Source organism: Vipera ursinii (assembly GCF_947247035.1).
Source record: "Vipera ursinii genome assembly, chromosome: Z".
Lineage (NCBI taxonomy): Eukaryota > Metazoa > Chordata > Lepidosauria > Squamata > Viperidae > Vipera > Vipera ursinii.
Genome location: NC_139517.1, coordinates 23,081,789 through 23,097,787, shown reverse-complemented (window position 1 = coordinate 23,097,787; position 15,999 = coordinate 23,081,789). Strand labels below are relative to the sequence as shown.

The 15,999-nt window shown below is 38.7% G+C and overlaps 1 protein-coding gene across 1 annotated transcript; it reads left to right on the top strand.

The window, feature by feature from the left end:
* Nucleotides 1-6,497: 6,497 nt before the first annotated feature.
* On the top strand, nt 6,498-7,412 carry LOC310650353 (olfactory receptor 14A16-like; the record flags this gene model as incomplete). Its single annotated transcript, XM_083379264.1, has 1 exon — nt 6,498-7,412. The coding sequence occupies one exon, from the start codon at nt 6,498-6,500 to the stop codon at nt 7,410-7,412; it is 915 nt and encodes a 304-aa protein (XP_083235390.1).
* Between the last annotated feature and the right edge of the window lie 8,587 nt (nt 7,413-15,999).

The following is a 15,999-nucleotide window of genomic DNA, read 5'->3' as shown; positions in this document are numbered from 1 at the left end:
ACTGCCATTAATGGAGCCTGACCCATTATTTGTATTTTGTTATTTATATGTTGGTTATTGGGAGTGATTAATAGGTCTTGACTGTTGTCAAGTTGTTGGGAAAATTAGTTTTGTCTTAGGGGGAAGGAGTGTTATGTACTGAGCTTGTGGTACCATACCACGTGAGCCAACGGCTCCCTTGAAACCTAGATAGGCCATCTCCAGCCTTGCAAGTGATCTACCTTTGGCGGGAAGCATGGTTCCATTCTATTGGCTGCTGCTAGAGGGTTGGACTTTATATATATGTAGTGGCTGGGCACGGCCCAGTTTAAGCTCTGTCAAAACCAATAAAGGATGTGTTGCTTTATGAACAACTGTCTGTATTCATTCCTGCTCACCCGAGCCCACAACATAACAAACAGCTCAAATTCTGTGGTTTAAATCTATCTACAAACTGAATCTTTCTGAGATGGCAAGAATTGCAGGTGGGATTCTGTTTGCCTTGTTTGTCAAAATTTTGACCCCCCCAAAGTATGATTGCAGCGTGGACATAATCTAATTTGTTGATAAATCTAATTAGATTTTCTTTTTCTCCATGAGATAACATTTTTCTTGCTCTTTCCAAGTTTTAGAGGATTGGAAAACAATTTATTTATTTCTATAAGTCTTCTTTTGATCAGTGTCCATGGCACACAAATTTGTGCCTCTAGTTATATAAAATGGTGGACACAATCCAGACCATTAGAATGCAAGCTTGAGACTCAATCCAGGATATGCATCAACAGAGGCTTACATGAGGATTTCTAATTAAAATATTGGCTGACACTAATTTTATTGAAGAGATCTCTCTTCCCAGTTAATCCTTGTTCAACTCCTCACAGAAAAAAAAGATGAAGCTATATGTGCATGCACGTCAGCCCTCTGCTCTTGCAAGTTGAGATGCATGCATGTGTGCAACAGCTTGCTGCTCACATAGGTCAGTTGCCCTCAACCCCCACAGCCAGATCACCAAGCCGCAAAGTTGGGTACCACTGCACTAGTAATCAGTGATATGGTTCTATATGATTGGAATACAAGACTGATTCAGTTCTGCAAGAACATACTTAGCATTAACAATTGACATGCTACTATATGATGCAATGTATTGATATGTGATCAAAAACGGATTGAGATTTCTTTTTGGATCTCTTTCTTCCCACTTCTGTACCCATTACTGAGTTAGTAGAATCCTTGTAGGACTTTAGGCTCCAATCCACACACTTAGAATCAGTTACTTACTCCTATGAGCACAGAAGCAATAAACAGATTTGCATTGAGTTCAGAGTCTCTTCAAACATTAATTGGTACTGTCATGTAAATACAGAAACTCAGGAATCCTCTTTCAATATATTATGTGGGAGAGGTACCAATGTTTGATGCATAAAGCAATTTACTACAACTGTGAAATATTCCACTTTATGCCTTGTAGGCTTTCTGGTTGCAATCAAGCCCTTCTGGTATAACTTAAAATATGGGTACTCAGGATGGAATTTGACTTCAGGCTTATGATGCATATGGCTCTGGATAATAGGTAATTTTGTATGAATGAGGTTTAAATAAGACTCAAAAGCCTGATAGTTCGCCTCCCGAGGACAGCTCTTTTAATCACAGAAAATAGAGTTTGGGACCCTTCATCCTTTTTCCTATGGAAAGGTCTGAATTCTCTGTTTATGTTTCAGTTCTCAGCAGCCAAAAATGTAAGATTACAACAAAATAAATATGAAATGATGCCATGGGTAGTGCACAGCATTATTCCAGGCATACTTGTCTTTGGCTTCTCTCAAATTTGTAAGAATAGGTATAGTATTCTACTAGCTACAGTGACTGCAAGTTTTGAAATTGTTCTTTCTACTAAACAAGCCCTAATTCCTAAACAAAATTATTTTCTGAGCTGAATTTAAATCTCAGGTGGAGAATGTACATCAATAACAAACAGCAATCTACAATATTTAAATAGGTTATGTTACAAGAAAATTGTCTCCATTTCCTCCCTTCACTCATCTCAGTTTGTAATTGTATTTCTTAGACACTGTATTTCCCATGTCACCAAAAGCCATTTGCTTGAAAGGCTGGGCATTCTCAAGGCAGAGAAAGAATATGGCATTGTTGTTCCAGAAACTCTGAGTTCATACCAGTTGTGCTACAGCTCAGTGAAACAGAACAAGGATGGGGATCAGATCAATTTTATTTTCCACAGAATAGGTCACTTGGGGATCATTTCCAAAGCAAGCAACCCCACACAAAAGCTTTCAGCATCATTTATACACCTGGTGACCAGCAAGCATTATGAGGTCTTATGGGTATCTAAGTAGATACCTCCATAGTAATATTTCTTAGCAGTAAAACAAGTTAATCTATCTGGTATGGATCACATAGGCAGGAAAAAGCAAACTTAAATCAGTCAAGTCTGTTATCTTTCAACCCCACTTGAAAGGGAGAGTTATTTATCATTTTAACTGTATAGATAGCTTATAAAATGATTTCCTGTCCCTGTTTTTTCCCCAAAAAGAGCTTAGAAGGTCATACAAAATATTAAAATATTTGAAAAGTACAAAAAGGTCAAACCCTGGTTCATCAGCATGACATTAATCCTTCTTTATCATTCTCTTCACTTATATACTGCTTCATAGTGCTTTACAGTCTTTCCTAAGCAGTTTACAGTCAGCATATTGCCCCCAACAATCTGGGTCATCATTTTATCAACCTCCAAAGTATGAAACGTTGAGTCAACCTTGAGTTCATGAGGATCAAACCCCTGGCAGTCAGTCGAATTAGCCTGCAAATACTGTATTCTAACTACTGTGCCAACACAGAAATACATATATAAAATTGTATATATACAAGCAAACAGTTGTTTAGCTGAGACAATGTGTTTAGCGATAGAATCAACAAATGATAATAAACCATGAACCAGATCTTCATTATAGAATTAAAATGACAATTAAAGAATTAATGCTTCTTTTTTTGCCTCTGGATTTCCCAGGTCGAATCTTGGAGTGAAGTGCCTTGGGAGAAGTCAGTTAAGCTCTTGTGGGATTACAAGAGATCACTAGAAATCACAGAGTATTTATTAATAACTCCTACCAGTTTAGTGAAAATCATTTCATCATTTTAAAGAATTCAGCAACATCTGGTATGACTGGGTGAACGTGTAATGTTGGGGGCCAAAAGGGTTAAAATTTGAATTTGAATTGGATGGATTGAGCTAGTGATTAGTTAAGCTATTTCTCAATTCCTTAAATAAACCGGTTTGAATGTCTGCTATTCAAATGCATACTGAAAAGTATATTTCTATAACATTCTGTACTGTTTCTCTTCTACAGCAAGAACATAGAATATTAAATGTTCAATAATATTTCAAAGGAAAATGTATATATGAAATTGTATACATTCAAGCATACTACTGCTTATTTGAGGCCATATGTTCAGAGGTAGAATCAATAAACAAAATAAACCATAAATGGATTGTTACACATTAGAACTTTCAATTTCTCATTTCAATAATTCCCATTTGATTTATAGCATTTTAAACTCATTTTTAAATTACAAATTGCTATAACTTAACTGCCAAAATGTTGAGATGCTGGTGATAATTAAAGCTAAGAATTGTAAATAATATAATACTGTATTAGAGCACTTATTGCCACTGAAAGAAAACATTAAAGAAAACTGTCATGATGAGGATAAATAATTCAAAATATGATTCTATTGTTCCACCAAAATCCCTTTTTCTAAATACATTTCCCATGTATATGTATTCTTATCTTCAGAACAGGAAGTTACTTTTTAAATAATTAAATGAAATTAGAAGGCTTTTCAATTTGGTTTCAAAAAACAGTTATTCCTCATGTTTATTTATATTTTTTCCACTATACGTTTACATTTTAATAATACTTCTAATTTATGAACAGGAGACTCAAATAGGAAATTCTCGATATAATTTTGAATTTTGAATTTTAGTATAAAATCAAAATTGTTCTTATATCAGAATTTGATATAAATGAACAAAATAAATCGATACGTAAAACAAAATATTTCAGAACTAAAACTTAACTTGTAAATAAAACATTGTATTTATGATGAGTATTCTGTTATTTTGGGACACATTCATAATCAAAATGTGATTTATAACATTAGGGAGAAAATTGGAAGCTAGCAACTTTTTGAAAAGCTTATCACTATAAATATTTGCTTGACAATTTTCATAGCAGTATTGGGGGCAGATTGCCTTACTGTCAAAAGATGGCTGAAAAGATCATGGGTTTCTAGTCATTTATTTTTAATTCACCACCTCTTGAAAACATGATAATTTTCTCTCTGCTTGTCATTGGAACATTAACTTGGAATAAGTATTTAATTGCAAGTTATTCATTCTTCATCTGCTTAGAATTAGGTTGTGCAAACAAAGCTACATCAAATTCACATGAGCTGAGACTGTTCCCTATGGACAAGGGACTTATAGTTCTTGTCCCACTCTTTTGTACCCCCTATAAGAACACAATGATCCTCTTTCTAACATCTTACCTTGTAAAACACCTAGGAAATTCTTTTTCCTGTACAGTTTTCTTTTCATCTCTACGGTTCTTATCAGATCAGTATGATTCAGTCTCCTTCAATATAACTAATATTTCTTTTATATATACTGCCTGTAAAATTAAGTAGGCTTTGATCTTCCACTGATGAATCTATTACCAATTGTAATATTTTATCTTTCTATGCTTCCACTTTATTTTTTTATGTGCTTTGGTTTAAAATTCTGGTCAGTGCTCATATTAAAATTATTCATTCCTTCGCATGAAAATTGATTTTGTTCAAAAGTAGGAATCATGACTAGCCTCTTTAATGAAACTTACTTATGTTTTCATACAACATTTTATTTTTTTACAAAGCTCTCTCTATTTGTGTGTCTGTGTGTGTTTGTTATATGTATGTATTTACACATATTCCCAATGATTTGTGTCTCTGTACTTTTTATAAGGGACGCGGTGGCTCAGTGGGTTAGGATGCTGAGCTTGTTGATCAGAAGGTCGGCAGTTTGGTGGGTCGAATCCCGAGTGCTGTGTAACAGAGTGAGCGCCTGTTACTTGTCCCAGCTTCTGCCAACCTAGCAGTTCGAAAACACATAAAAGTGCAAGTAGAAAAATAGGGACCACTATGGTGGGAAGGTAACAGTATTCCGTGCGCCTTTGGCATCTAGTCATGCCGGCCACATAACCATGGAGACATCTTCGGACAAGCGCTGGCTCTTCAGCTTTGAAACAGAGATGAGCACCGGCCCCTAGAGTCAGAAATGACTAGTACACATGTGCAGGGGAACCTTTACCTTTACCTTTACCTTACTTTTTACAAAAAAGTTAACATTTATTGCAATCATTAATTATTTTGAATTGATAAAATTAACAGCATCAGTAAGACTGATTACATGCCATCAAGTTGGTGTAAATGCTTAGCAACCATCTAGACAGACTTTTTTGATGCAGCAACACAATTTCCTTTAAAATTAATGTTTTTTGGGGGAAGAGAAAAAGGAGAAGAATAATTTACGTAATCACAGTTTAAACACATTGTGTTAAAAAGCTTAGATTTTATCTTACTAACCCCAAATATATAATAATTAAAAGCATTATACTTGAATGGTAATAGCAATAGTTGTGATTTTAAAATGCATATTTTCTTGCAGTATGTTGGAGGAATATTCACAAATAAGCTTTAGTCATCTTTATTTTCAAGATATTGCCCTTTGACAGATGATTCTATCTCAGATAGAATATAGTGATATGGGAGTATAATTTGGCAAGGAATATAGCATAAAGACTAGCTAAGGCAATTCAGCTAATTATATTATATCTAATAGATTGAAGTATCATGTAAAAGTGATGTATTTATTTGATGGCTGATTCTTTGTATTTATCACATATGCATTTTAATATTGCATTTCCCTTTATCTATTTTATCCTGAAATTAGATCCTGCATTATATTTTCATCTTGTTTTATTTGATATGATTGTAAGACTAATTAATAAACTGCTACTACTATTACTACTACACCCATAACAAAATCAAAACAACTATTCCAAATTCATACACTGAAATTTGCCCAGATAATTGGATTTAAAGTTCCAGCTCTTTAATTTATGGAGATCAGAGCAGTAATTTGATAAGCATACTTATACTTTTGAACAATACTTTTTAAATATCAATTTAAGGACTTATTTTCATGGTCATAAATTAATGTAGGTATGGGAAGCAAAATTAAAACTAGTATCAATGGTATTACGTATCTCTAATCAGTTGAACTTTGAATTAGTACTGAAAATATTCCATTGCAAAACTGATGACAAACTTAATAGCAAGATATTGGCCAACCCAATGGGCTCTTATTTCTAGCACTGCACTAATGAACAGACATGAAAAAAGCTGCATTTGAAATAAATGTATCTCTTTTCTTTCCAGAGACATCACTTTCAATATTACAAAGCATGGATAACCAATCAACTATATCTGATTTTCTGCTCTTTGAGTTCTCAAAAATACATGAATTACAGATGTTACATTTCTTTGCTTTCCTGGTATTGTATTTGGCCATTATAATAGGGAACATCCTCATCATATCTGCAATAATTTTGAACCATCATTTGCATACTCCCATGTATCTCTTTTTGTTGAACTTAGCCATACAAGACCTTGGTACCACTTCAGTCATTGTTCCTAAATCCATGGCCAATATGCTGATGAACTCAAGACATATTTCTTATCTTGGATGTGTTTCTCAAGTCTTCCTTCTTGTATTTTTTCTGGGATCTGATATTTGGATCCTCACAGTTATGGCCTATGATCGTTACGTTGCCATTTGCAATCCATTACATTATGGAACAATAATGAATAAGCAAGCCTGCATTTATATGATTCTTGTTGTATGGGGCAGCAGCCTTCTTAATGGATTGTTGCATACTTGCTTTACATTTGAAACATCTTTTTGTTCCAACAACATAAATCAATTTTTCTGTGACATTCCACAGTTACTTAAACTCTCTTGTACAGGCTTAAACCAAAATGAAATCAGACTAATAGTGTTTGTTTGTGCTGTAGGATTTGTTTGTTTTTCCTTTATTCTTTATACGTATGTGTCCATTTTCACTGCTGTGCTGAAAATTAACTCCTTGGAAGGGAGGAAAAAAGCAGTTTCTACTTGCTTACCCCATCTTATTGTGGTTTCCATGTTCCTGTTACCTGCATTCATTGCTCATTTAGAGCCTCCTTCCAGTAATTCAAATTTAGCCTCAACTATAATGTATTCTCTTATCCCACCTTTTTTGAATCCTATTATCTATAGTATGAGAAACAGCAGTATCAAGCTTGCTCTTTCAAAATTATTAAATAAGGGCAACTCTTAGGGGTGGGGGAAATCTGTTCTGTTTCTTTTTTGTTTTGTTTTGTAAGTATTTATTTTGTTTTGTGATTTTATCTGTGACTCCATTAGCTCCAAACATAGAATAATAAATAAAACTTGAGTCTATTTCTACATGCCCAGTGAAGCCACAAAAGCTGAGAAGTATTTCAATCAATTCCTCTTCAGACAGTTGGATTGTTTGTTTGTTTGTTTGTTTGTTTAATCATAGCAAATGATTAAAGCATAATTCCCACCTAGCACGATAATTTAAAATAAATATGGCTCTTAAACCATCAGGAAATATAGTAATACACAATGCAGGGATTTAAAAAGAAAAAAAAATGTGTCAGGTTATTGGCTGTTTATTTTTTTACTTTTTTTTACTTTTTAAACACCCCTTCATGGATTACTGCCTTGTCGTGGCGAAGGGGCTTGCGTAATTCAATGAAGCCATGAGCTATGCCGTGCAGGGCCACCCAAGACGGATAGGTCATAGCTGAGAGTTCTGACAAAACGTGATCCACTGGAGAAGGAAATGGCAAACCACTCCAGTATCTTTGCCATGAAAACCCTATGGACAGTACCAAAAGGCAAAACGATATGACACTGGAAGATGAGCCCCTCAGGTCGGAAGGCGTCCAATATGCTACTGGGGAAGAGCAGAGGGCTAGTACTAGTAGCGCCAGAAAGAATGAAGCGACTGGGCCAAAGCCGAAAGGACGCTCAGCTGTGGATGTGTCTGGTAGTGAAAGGAAAGTCCGATGCTGTAAAGATTTTTTCTCCATAGGAACCTGGAATGTAAGATCCATGAATCAAGGAAAGCTGGACGTGGTCAAACAAGAGATGACAAGACTGAACATCGACATCTTAGGTATCAGCGAACTAAAATGGACAGGAATGGGTGAATTTAATTCAGATGACCATCAGGTATACTACTGCGGGCAAGAATCCCTCAGAAGAAATGGAGTAGCCTTCATAGTCAATAAAAGAGTAGGAAAATCAATACTGGGATACAATCCTCAAAATGACAGAATGATCTCAGTTCGAATCCAAGGGAAACCATTCAATATCACAGTAGTCCAAGTCTATGCCCCAACCACCAGTGCTGAAGAGGATGAAATTGACCGGTTCTATGAAGCCCTACAGCACCTTATAGAACTAACACCAAAAAATGATGTCCTTATCATCATGGGGGATTGGAATGCTAAAGTAGGAAGCCAAAAGATAACTGGAATAACAGGCAAGTTTGGCCTTGGAGTACAAAATGAAGCAGGGCACAGGCTGATAGAATTTTGTCAAGAGAATACGATGGTCATAGCAAACACTCTTTTCCAACAACCCAAGAGACGGCTCTACACATGGACATCACCAGATGGTCAACACAGAAATCAGATTGACTATATGCTCTGCAGCCAAAGATGGAGAAGCTCTATACAGTCAGTAAAAACAAGACCAGGAGCTGACTGTGGCTCAGACCATGAGCTTCTCATTGCAAAGGTTAGGCTTAAACTGAACAAAGTAGGGAAAAGCACTAGGCCACTCAGGTATGAATTAAATCATATCCCTGTTGAATATACAGTAGAGGTGACAAATAGATTTAAGGAATTAGATCTGATAGACAGAGTGCCTGAAGAACTATGGACAGAGGTTCGCGACATTGTACAACAGGTAGCAACCAAAACCATCCCAAAGAAAAAGAAATGCAAAAAAGCAAAATGGCTGTCTGAGGAAGCTTTGCAAATAGCTGAGGAAAGGAGGAAAGCGAAAGGCAAGGGAGAAAAACATAGATATGCCCAATTGAATGCAGAATTCCAGAGAATCACTAGAAGAGATAAGAATGCCTTCTTAAATGAACAGTGCAAAGAAATAGAAGAAAACAATAGAATAGGGAGGACCAGAGATCTTTTCAAGAAAATTGGAGAGATGAAGGGAACATTCCATGCAAAAATGGGCATGATAAAGGACCAAAATGGCAGGGACCTAACAGAGGCAGAAGAGATTAAGAAGAGGTGGCAAAATTACACAGAAGAACTATACAAGAATGAGCTTAACGTCCCAGATAATCACAATGAGGTGGTCACTGACCTCGAGCCAGACATCCTAGAATGTGAAGTGAAGTGGGCCTTAGAAAAGCTGAGCAACAACAAAGCTAGTGGAGGTGACAGTATTCCAGCTGAGCTATTCAAAATCTTAAAAGACAGTGCAGTAAAAGTGCTACACTCAATTTGCCAGCAAATTTGGAAAACTCAGCAGTGGCCACAGGATTGGAAAAGATCAGTTTACATTCCAATTCCAAAGAAAGGCAGTGCCAAAGAATGTTCAAACTATCGCACCATTGCACTCATTTCTCATGCTAGTAAAGTCATGCTTAAAATCCTACAAGCTAGACTTCAGCAGTATGTGGATCAAGAACTACCAGAAGTACAGGCAAGATTTCGAAGAGGTAGAGGAACTAGAGATCAAATTGCTAACATACGCTGGATCATGGAGAAAGCTAGGGAGTTCCAAAAAAACATCTACTTCTGCTTCATTGACTATGCTAAAGCCTTTGATTGTGTGGATCATAACAAACTGTGGCAAGTTCTTAAAGAGATGGGAGTACCAGACCATCTTATTTGTCTCTTAAGAAACTTATATGCAGGTCAAGAAGCAACAGTGAGAACTGGACACGGAACCACTGATTGGTTCAAAATTGGGAAAGGAGTCCGGCAAGGCTGTATACTGTCGCCCTGCCTATTTAACTTATATGCAGAGCACATCATGAGAAAGGCAGGGCTAGATGAATCAAAAGTTAGAATTAAGATTGCTGGAAGAAATATCAACAACCTAAGATACGCAGATGATGCCACTCTAATGGCAGAAAGTGAAGAAGAACTAAAGAGCCTGTTGTTGCGGGTGAAGAAGGAGAGTGCAAAACTTGGGTTGAAACTTAATATTAAGAAAACCAAGATCATGGCATCTGGCCCTCTCAATTCATGGCAAATAGATGGGGAAGAAATGGAGGTAGTGACAGATTTTGTTTTCCTGGGCTCCAAGATCACTGCAGATGGGGACTGTAGCCAAGAAATTAAAAGACGCTTGCTCCTGGGAAGGAAAGCCATGGCAAATCTAGACAGCACACTAAAAAGCAGAGACATCACCCTGTCAACAAAAGTGCGTATAGTCAAGGCTATGGTCTTCCCATTTGTAATGTATGGCAGTGAAAGCTGGACCATAAGAAAGGCTGAGCGCCAAAGAATTGAGGCCTTTGAACTCTGGTGCTGGAGAAGACTCCTGCGAGTCCCTTGGACTGCAAGGCGATCAAACCGGTCAGTCCTAGAGGAGATCAATCCTGACTGCTCTTTAGAAGGCCAGATCCTGAAGCTAAAACTCAAATACTTTGGCCACCTAATGAGAAGGAAGGACTCACTGGAGAAGAGCCTAATGCTGGGAAAGATCGAGGGCAATAGAAGAAGGGGACGACAGAGAATGAGGTGGCTGGATGGTGTCACTGAAGCAGTAGGCGTGAGCTTAAATGAACTCCAGAAGATGGTAGAAGACAAGAAGGCCTGGAGGAATGTTGTCCATAGGGTCGCGATGAGTCGGACACAACTTCGCAGCTAACAACAACAACACTTTTTAAACAGCCATTAGCCTGACACATTTTTTTTTAATTCCCTGCATTGTGTACTATTATATGCCCTGATGGTTTAAGAGCCATATTTATTTTAAACAGTGGATTTCCCCATAGTGGGTTGCACAAAAAGTGGAAATTGATACAGCTCAACGTCCTCATTCTTCCTTAGAATAATGGATATTTGTACCATCAATTACCACAATAGAAAAACTCACTCATGACATTTATATGACCAAAAGCAATTTGAATTGAAACATGAGCATTCTGAAAGCAGAGAAAAATGCCCTAGCTGTTATATGGTCATTTTAAAAGAGAGAGACAATTAAGAAGTAAGAAAGAAACAATTAATGAGTTAGTGTTTCTTTCTGGTTTTATTTTTCTTGCATTGACTTCTGGAACTGATTTGGGAGGAGCAATCCATGACCTTACTGAATGAAGAGAAATCACTGGGGGGTCCAGAATACATGTTAATAAACACCTTCCTACTTCTTTATAAACTTTTTGTTTTCTGTAAGATTTCAGAAACAATTAGGTGTGAATGGGTGAGTGGTCAAAGCTGAAAACTAAAAGGGTAGGGTTTAGTTTTAGACTATAAAATGGCACACTCTCTGCATGTTTACATCTTTACCATTTTCATTTTTGTTAAGAATTGGGATCGGTGAGGCATTGAGGAGGCGAGCATAGTTAAACAACAGAACGTTTAATGTTTAAGAAGAACATTTAAGAAGAACATTTAAGAAGCAGCTCTTAACAGCTGCCTTGACTTCTATTTATGTGGACCACCAATAGGCAGCGGCCAATGAGATTAAATCATTTTTCCCAGCCAGAACACCTACTTACAATACTGCAGATGGACAGTTAAGAGTTTAAATGAATAGAGTAGTTATTCTCTTATTACTGCCCACATCAATTTACATCAATATATAACACCCCTTTCCCCCAGCTGGTTCACATATTTAAATATTGAACATAGTCTTGCAAATACTTCAGAGGCTTCCGTGACCTCTCCGAACATCTCGGTACTTCCGGTGGCTCCTGGTCTACTAGCTCAATTGCCAAGCTGGGTAGACTGGGGCTTTGGGACCTGTTCGCTATGGGTAGACCTGTGTCCCTCCAGCTGGTCTTGCCAGGTATACTTGGGCCAATGTCCATTGATGGAGCAGTTTCTGATAAGCTGGGAGTTGGAGCCGTCTACCGGTCTCAGTCAGTGGGTGCGGTTTCAGTGCTTAGGGGTGCTTCACTCCCAGTTACTACACCTTCCACAGTTCTGGGAGTCTCACCCACACCTTGAGACTCTGATGCAATGCTGCTGTCGTGCTGTTCCTGGTTTTCATTCTCATCTATGTCAGGAGCCAGTGTCTGGTTCGCTAGCCTCTGGTGCAATTGGTCAATCTGATGATGTATTACTCGACCATCTTCCAGGACCACTTCATATGATAGTGGTCCTGACACCTTACAAACCACAGCTACCACCCATGATGCCTCTTGACCATAGTTTCTTGCCCAAACCTGGTCGCCAACCTGGAAGTTCCGTGAGGGCTTTGGCTGTGCTGTGTCCAAGGCAACTCAGTCTGGATGAAGACGGTCCAGCTTGGTAGTTAAGTGCTGTCCTCATCTGAGTTCTGCTGGGCTTGGGCCCATAGAAGTGCAGGGTGTGGTGTGTTGGCAGAGTAAAAAGTCTGCCAGCCGATGCTGCCAATCACCAGTCACAATTCTTTTAGCAACTCTTTGGTCATTCTGACCATGCATTCCGCTTGGCCATTAGAAGCTGGGTGAAAGGGGGCTGAAGTGGTATGCCTGATCATGTTAGCCCTTAAAAAGGACTGAAATTCTGCAGCAGTAAATTGTGCCCCGTTGTCAGATATGATTACATCAGGTAAGCCATGTGTAGCAAAGATTCTGCACTGTTCCTGGATGGTCCTGGCACTAGTCATAGTAGGGACAGGTGCGACCTCTAACCACTTAGAGTGACTGTCCATGACAATGAGGAACAGTTGTCCCTGGAATGGTCCCACATAGTCTATGTGGATTCTAGACTATGGGGTTTGTGTGGTTTCCCAGCGATGTACTGGGGCTTGAGGCACTTTGTGTCTGGATTACTGCGAAGCATGCCAACTTCATATTTGGACCTCAATATCCTTATCTAACCCTGGCCACCAGGTAGCTTCTTGTGAGTGCTTTCATCCTAACTATCCCAGGATGTCCCTCATGCAGAGATTCTAAGACTCTGGTCCTCAAAGAATTTGGAACTATGACCCAACTCCCCCAAAGAATGCAGCCCTTGCAAGCTGAAGCTATGAAATTCTGCCCCCAGATTGGCTTCTGGCCAGGCCCTCAACACCCAGTTCAAAACATGGCTGAATGTTTTGTCAGATGCTGTTTCAGCAGCCACATCCCATTTGTGAAGGAGAGACTCTGGCAAGTCCTGGATAGCCAGGATGTGTGCAGTAGGTGCGGAGTCTGACTCTGAGTTTGGCAGGGGCAGCCTGCTGAGTGCATTGGTGTAGTCCATTTCCTGGCCAGGTTTATGAATTAGTCTGTAACCATAGGCTGTGAGAAAGATGGACTACCTCAGCATCTGAGAAGAAAGGATCTGAGGGGTTTGTTTTTCTGTTGTGAACAGACCCAGAAGTGCCTCGTGGTCAGTAAAGATCATGAATGGGTGACCATAAAGGAAACCATGAAATTTTTTGATGCCGGCCATGATGGCCAGTGCCTCTTTACCTATTTGGAAGTAATTGCACCGGAGACAGTGTCTTTGAATAATAAGCTATGGGAGCTTGCCTCCCGTCAGCCATTAAATGGCTCAAAACATCTCCTATTCTGTACAGGGATGCATCACATGCAATACTGATAGGCAGATTGTCATTAAAATGTGTCAATAAGGAGTTTGATGACAACAGTGATTTGACTGACCTGAAACTTTTCTCATGGCCACTTGTCCACTGCCATGGTGCCCTCTTCTCCAAGAGCCTGTGTAAGGGTTCTGCCAATGCAGCTTTATATGGAAAGAATGCATGGCAAAAATTGAGTAACCCTAAAAATGCCTGTAATTCCCCTTTTGACTTTGGTCTGGGAGCCTGCTGAGTAGCTTTGAGTGTGGATTCAGCTGGGTGTATGCCTGCGGCATCTATGCAAAAGCCAAGGAACTCTGTAGAGTCTTCTCTTATTTGGCATTTGTACCTCTTCAGCCTCAGCCCTGCTTCATGGAAACGCTGAATGATGGCCCTGAGCCATTCAGCCAATATTTTTTACTGGCTCCCCAGCTATGAGGACATTGTTGAAATAAGGGCACACCCCTGGAATATTTTTGAGCATGCGCTCCATCATGCTCTGGAAGAGATTACTAGTACACCTGTGCCAAGTCCAATTTGGCAAATACGTGACCTCCCTGTAGTGATGCCAATATATGGCTGACTACAGGTACTGGATATACATGCTGTTGAAGTGCTTTATTTATAGTGCACTTATAGTCTGTGCAAATGTGCACCTCACCGTTGGGTTTATTGGTATTACTATGGGAGTTTCCCACATACTGCTATCTACTGACTGCAACACACCTTGCTACACCAGCTTGTCTAACTTTCCATCAATCTTAGGTTTGAGGGCAAAAGGCACTTTGCAAGACTTGATCCTGATTGGGGTTGCAGTGGATCAAGGTGAAGACCAATTGGAGCTCCCTTGTACTTGCCTAAACTAGGGTTGAAAACATCAGCAAATTCCCAGCAGACTGACAACAGGTCCACTGTCTGTCGCGGAACAATTAACAGTCCGACCAGAGGTGGATGGACCATGGTTCATTTGCATGGTCAATATCAAAGAAAAGAAATCCAAGACATATTCTATAGTAAAACTTTTAATAAGAAAACAAAAGACCTAGACTGACCGCATTCTCTCATCAGGCAGAAGGAGAAAATAAAACTGAAACTGAACTTTTTAGGCCTGCACACAAAACAGTTTAAAACCAAAAACATTGACTGGACATAGCTGGAGTCATTATGGTTACAAGATAAGATAATACACAGTGCAGAACAGAAAGAGATGTACAATTAGAAATGAGCGAAGCTGGCAAAACTAAAAAAACGTGCAGTGACATCCCCTTCCTTTGTCAGCGAAGCAGAAAATCAGATAAGGCACATCTTCTTGCGCAGATACTTGTGTTGGGCTGTAGGAAGTGGTTTGTTCAGCATATCAGCAATTTGGTCATGTGTAGGCACATACTGCAATTTGACAAAACCTTGTTTAACTGCTTGTCTTATATTTTGGTAACTGATGTCAATGTGTCTAGACCTGGAACCTGTAAAGCGATTCTCAGATATATAGACCACAGATTCGTTGTCCTCCATCACAGTGATTGGTTGAATCGGAGGTGTCCAGATATCTGTGACTAAGGCATCAAACCACGTTAGAGAATTACATGCATCTGAAATACAAGCATACTCAGCTTCTGTAGAAGAACAAGAAACAAAATTCTGTTTACGCACATGCCAGTAAACAGGACATCCATTCAAAAACATCATATAACCTGAAGTGCTTTTACGTGATTTCTTATCACTTGCCCAATCTGAATCTGCAAAACAACATAACTCTGCATAGTCAGTATGTGTGGGTTCTAACAACAACTTCATGTCTTTGGTGTGTTTTAGATATCGCAATAATATCTTAACACATGTCCAATAAAACTGTTTTGCCTTGCTTACGTGTCGTGATAGGAGATTAACACTAAGTGCAATGTCAGGTCTAGTCCAACTACTGATATATAGCAGTGACCCAATGACTGAGCAATAAAGTGTTTGATCCTTGAACTCAGGACTCGGTTCATATGTCAAGTTATGAAAGTCAGTTTGCATGGATATACTCACAGGTTTAGCATCCTTCATGTTGCAGTGATGCAATAGTTGTTCAATCTTATCTTCCTGTGTAAGACTGAACCCCTTCTGAGTTTTGGTAACTTGAACACCTAAATAAGTGTTAA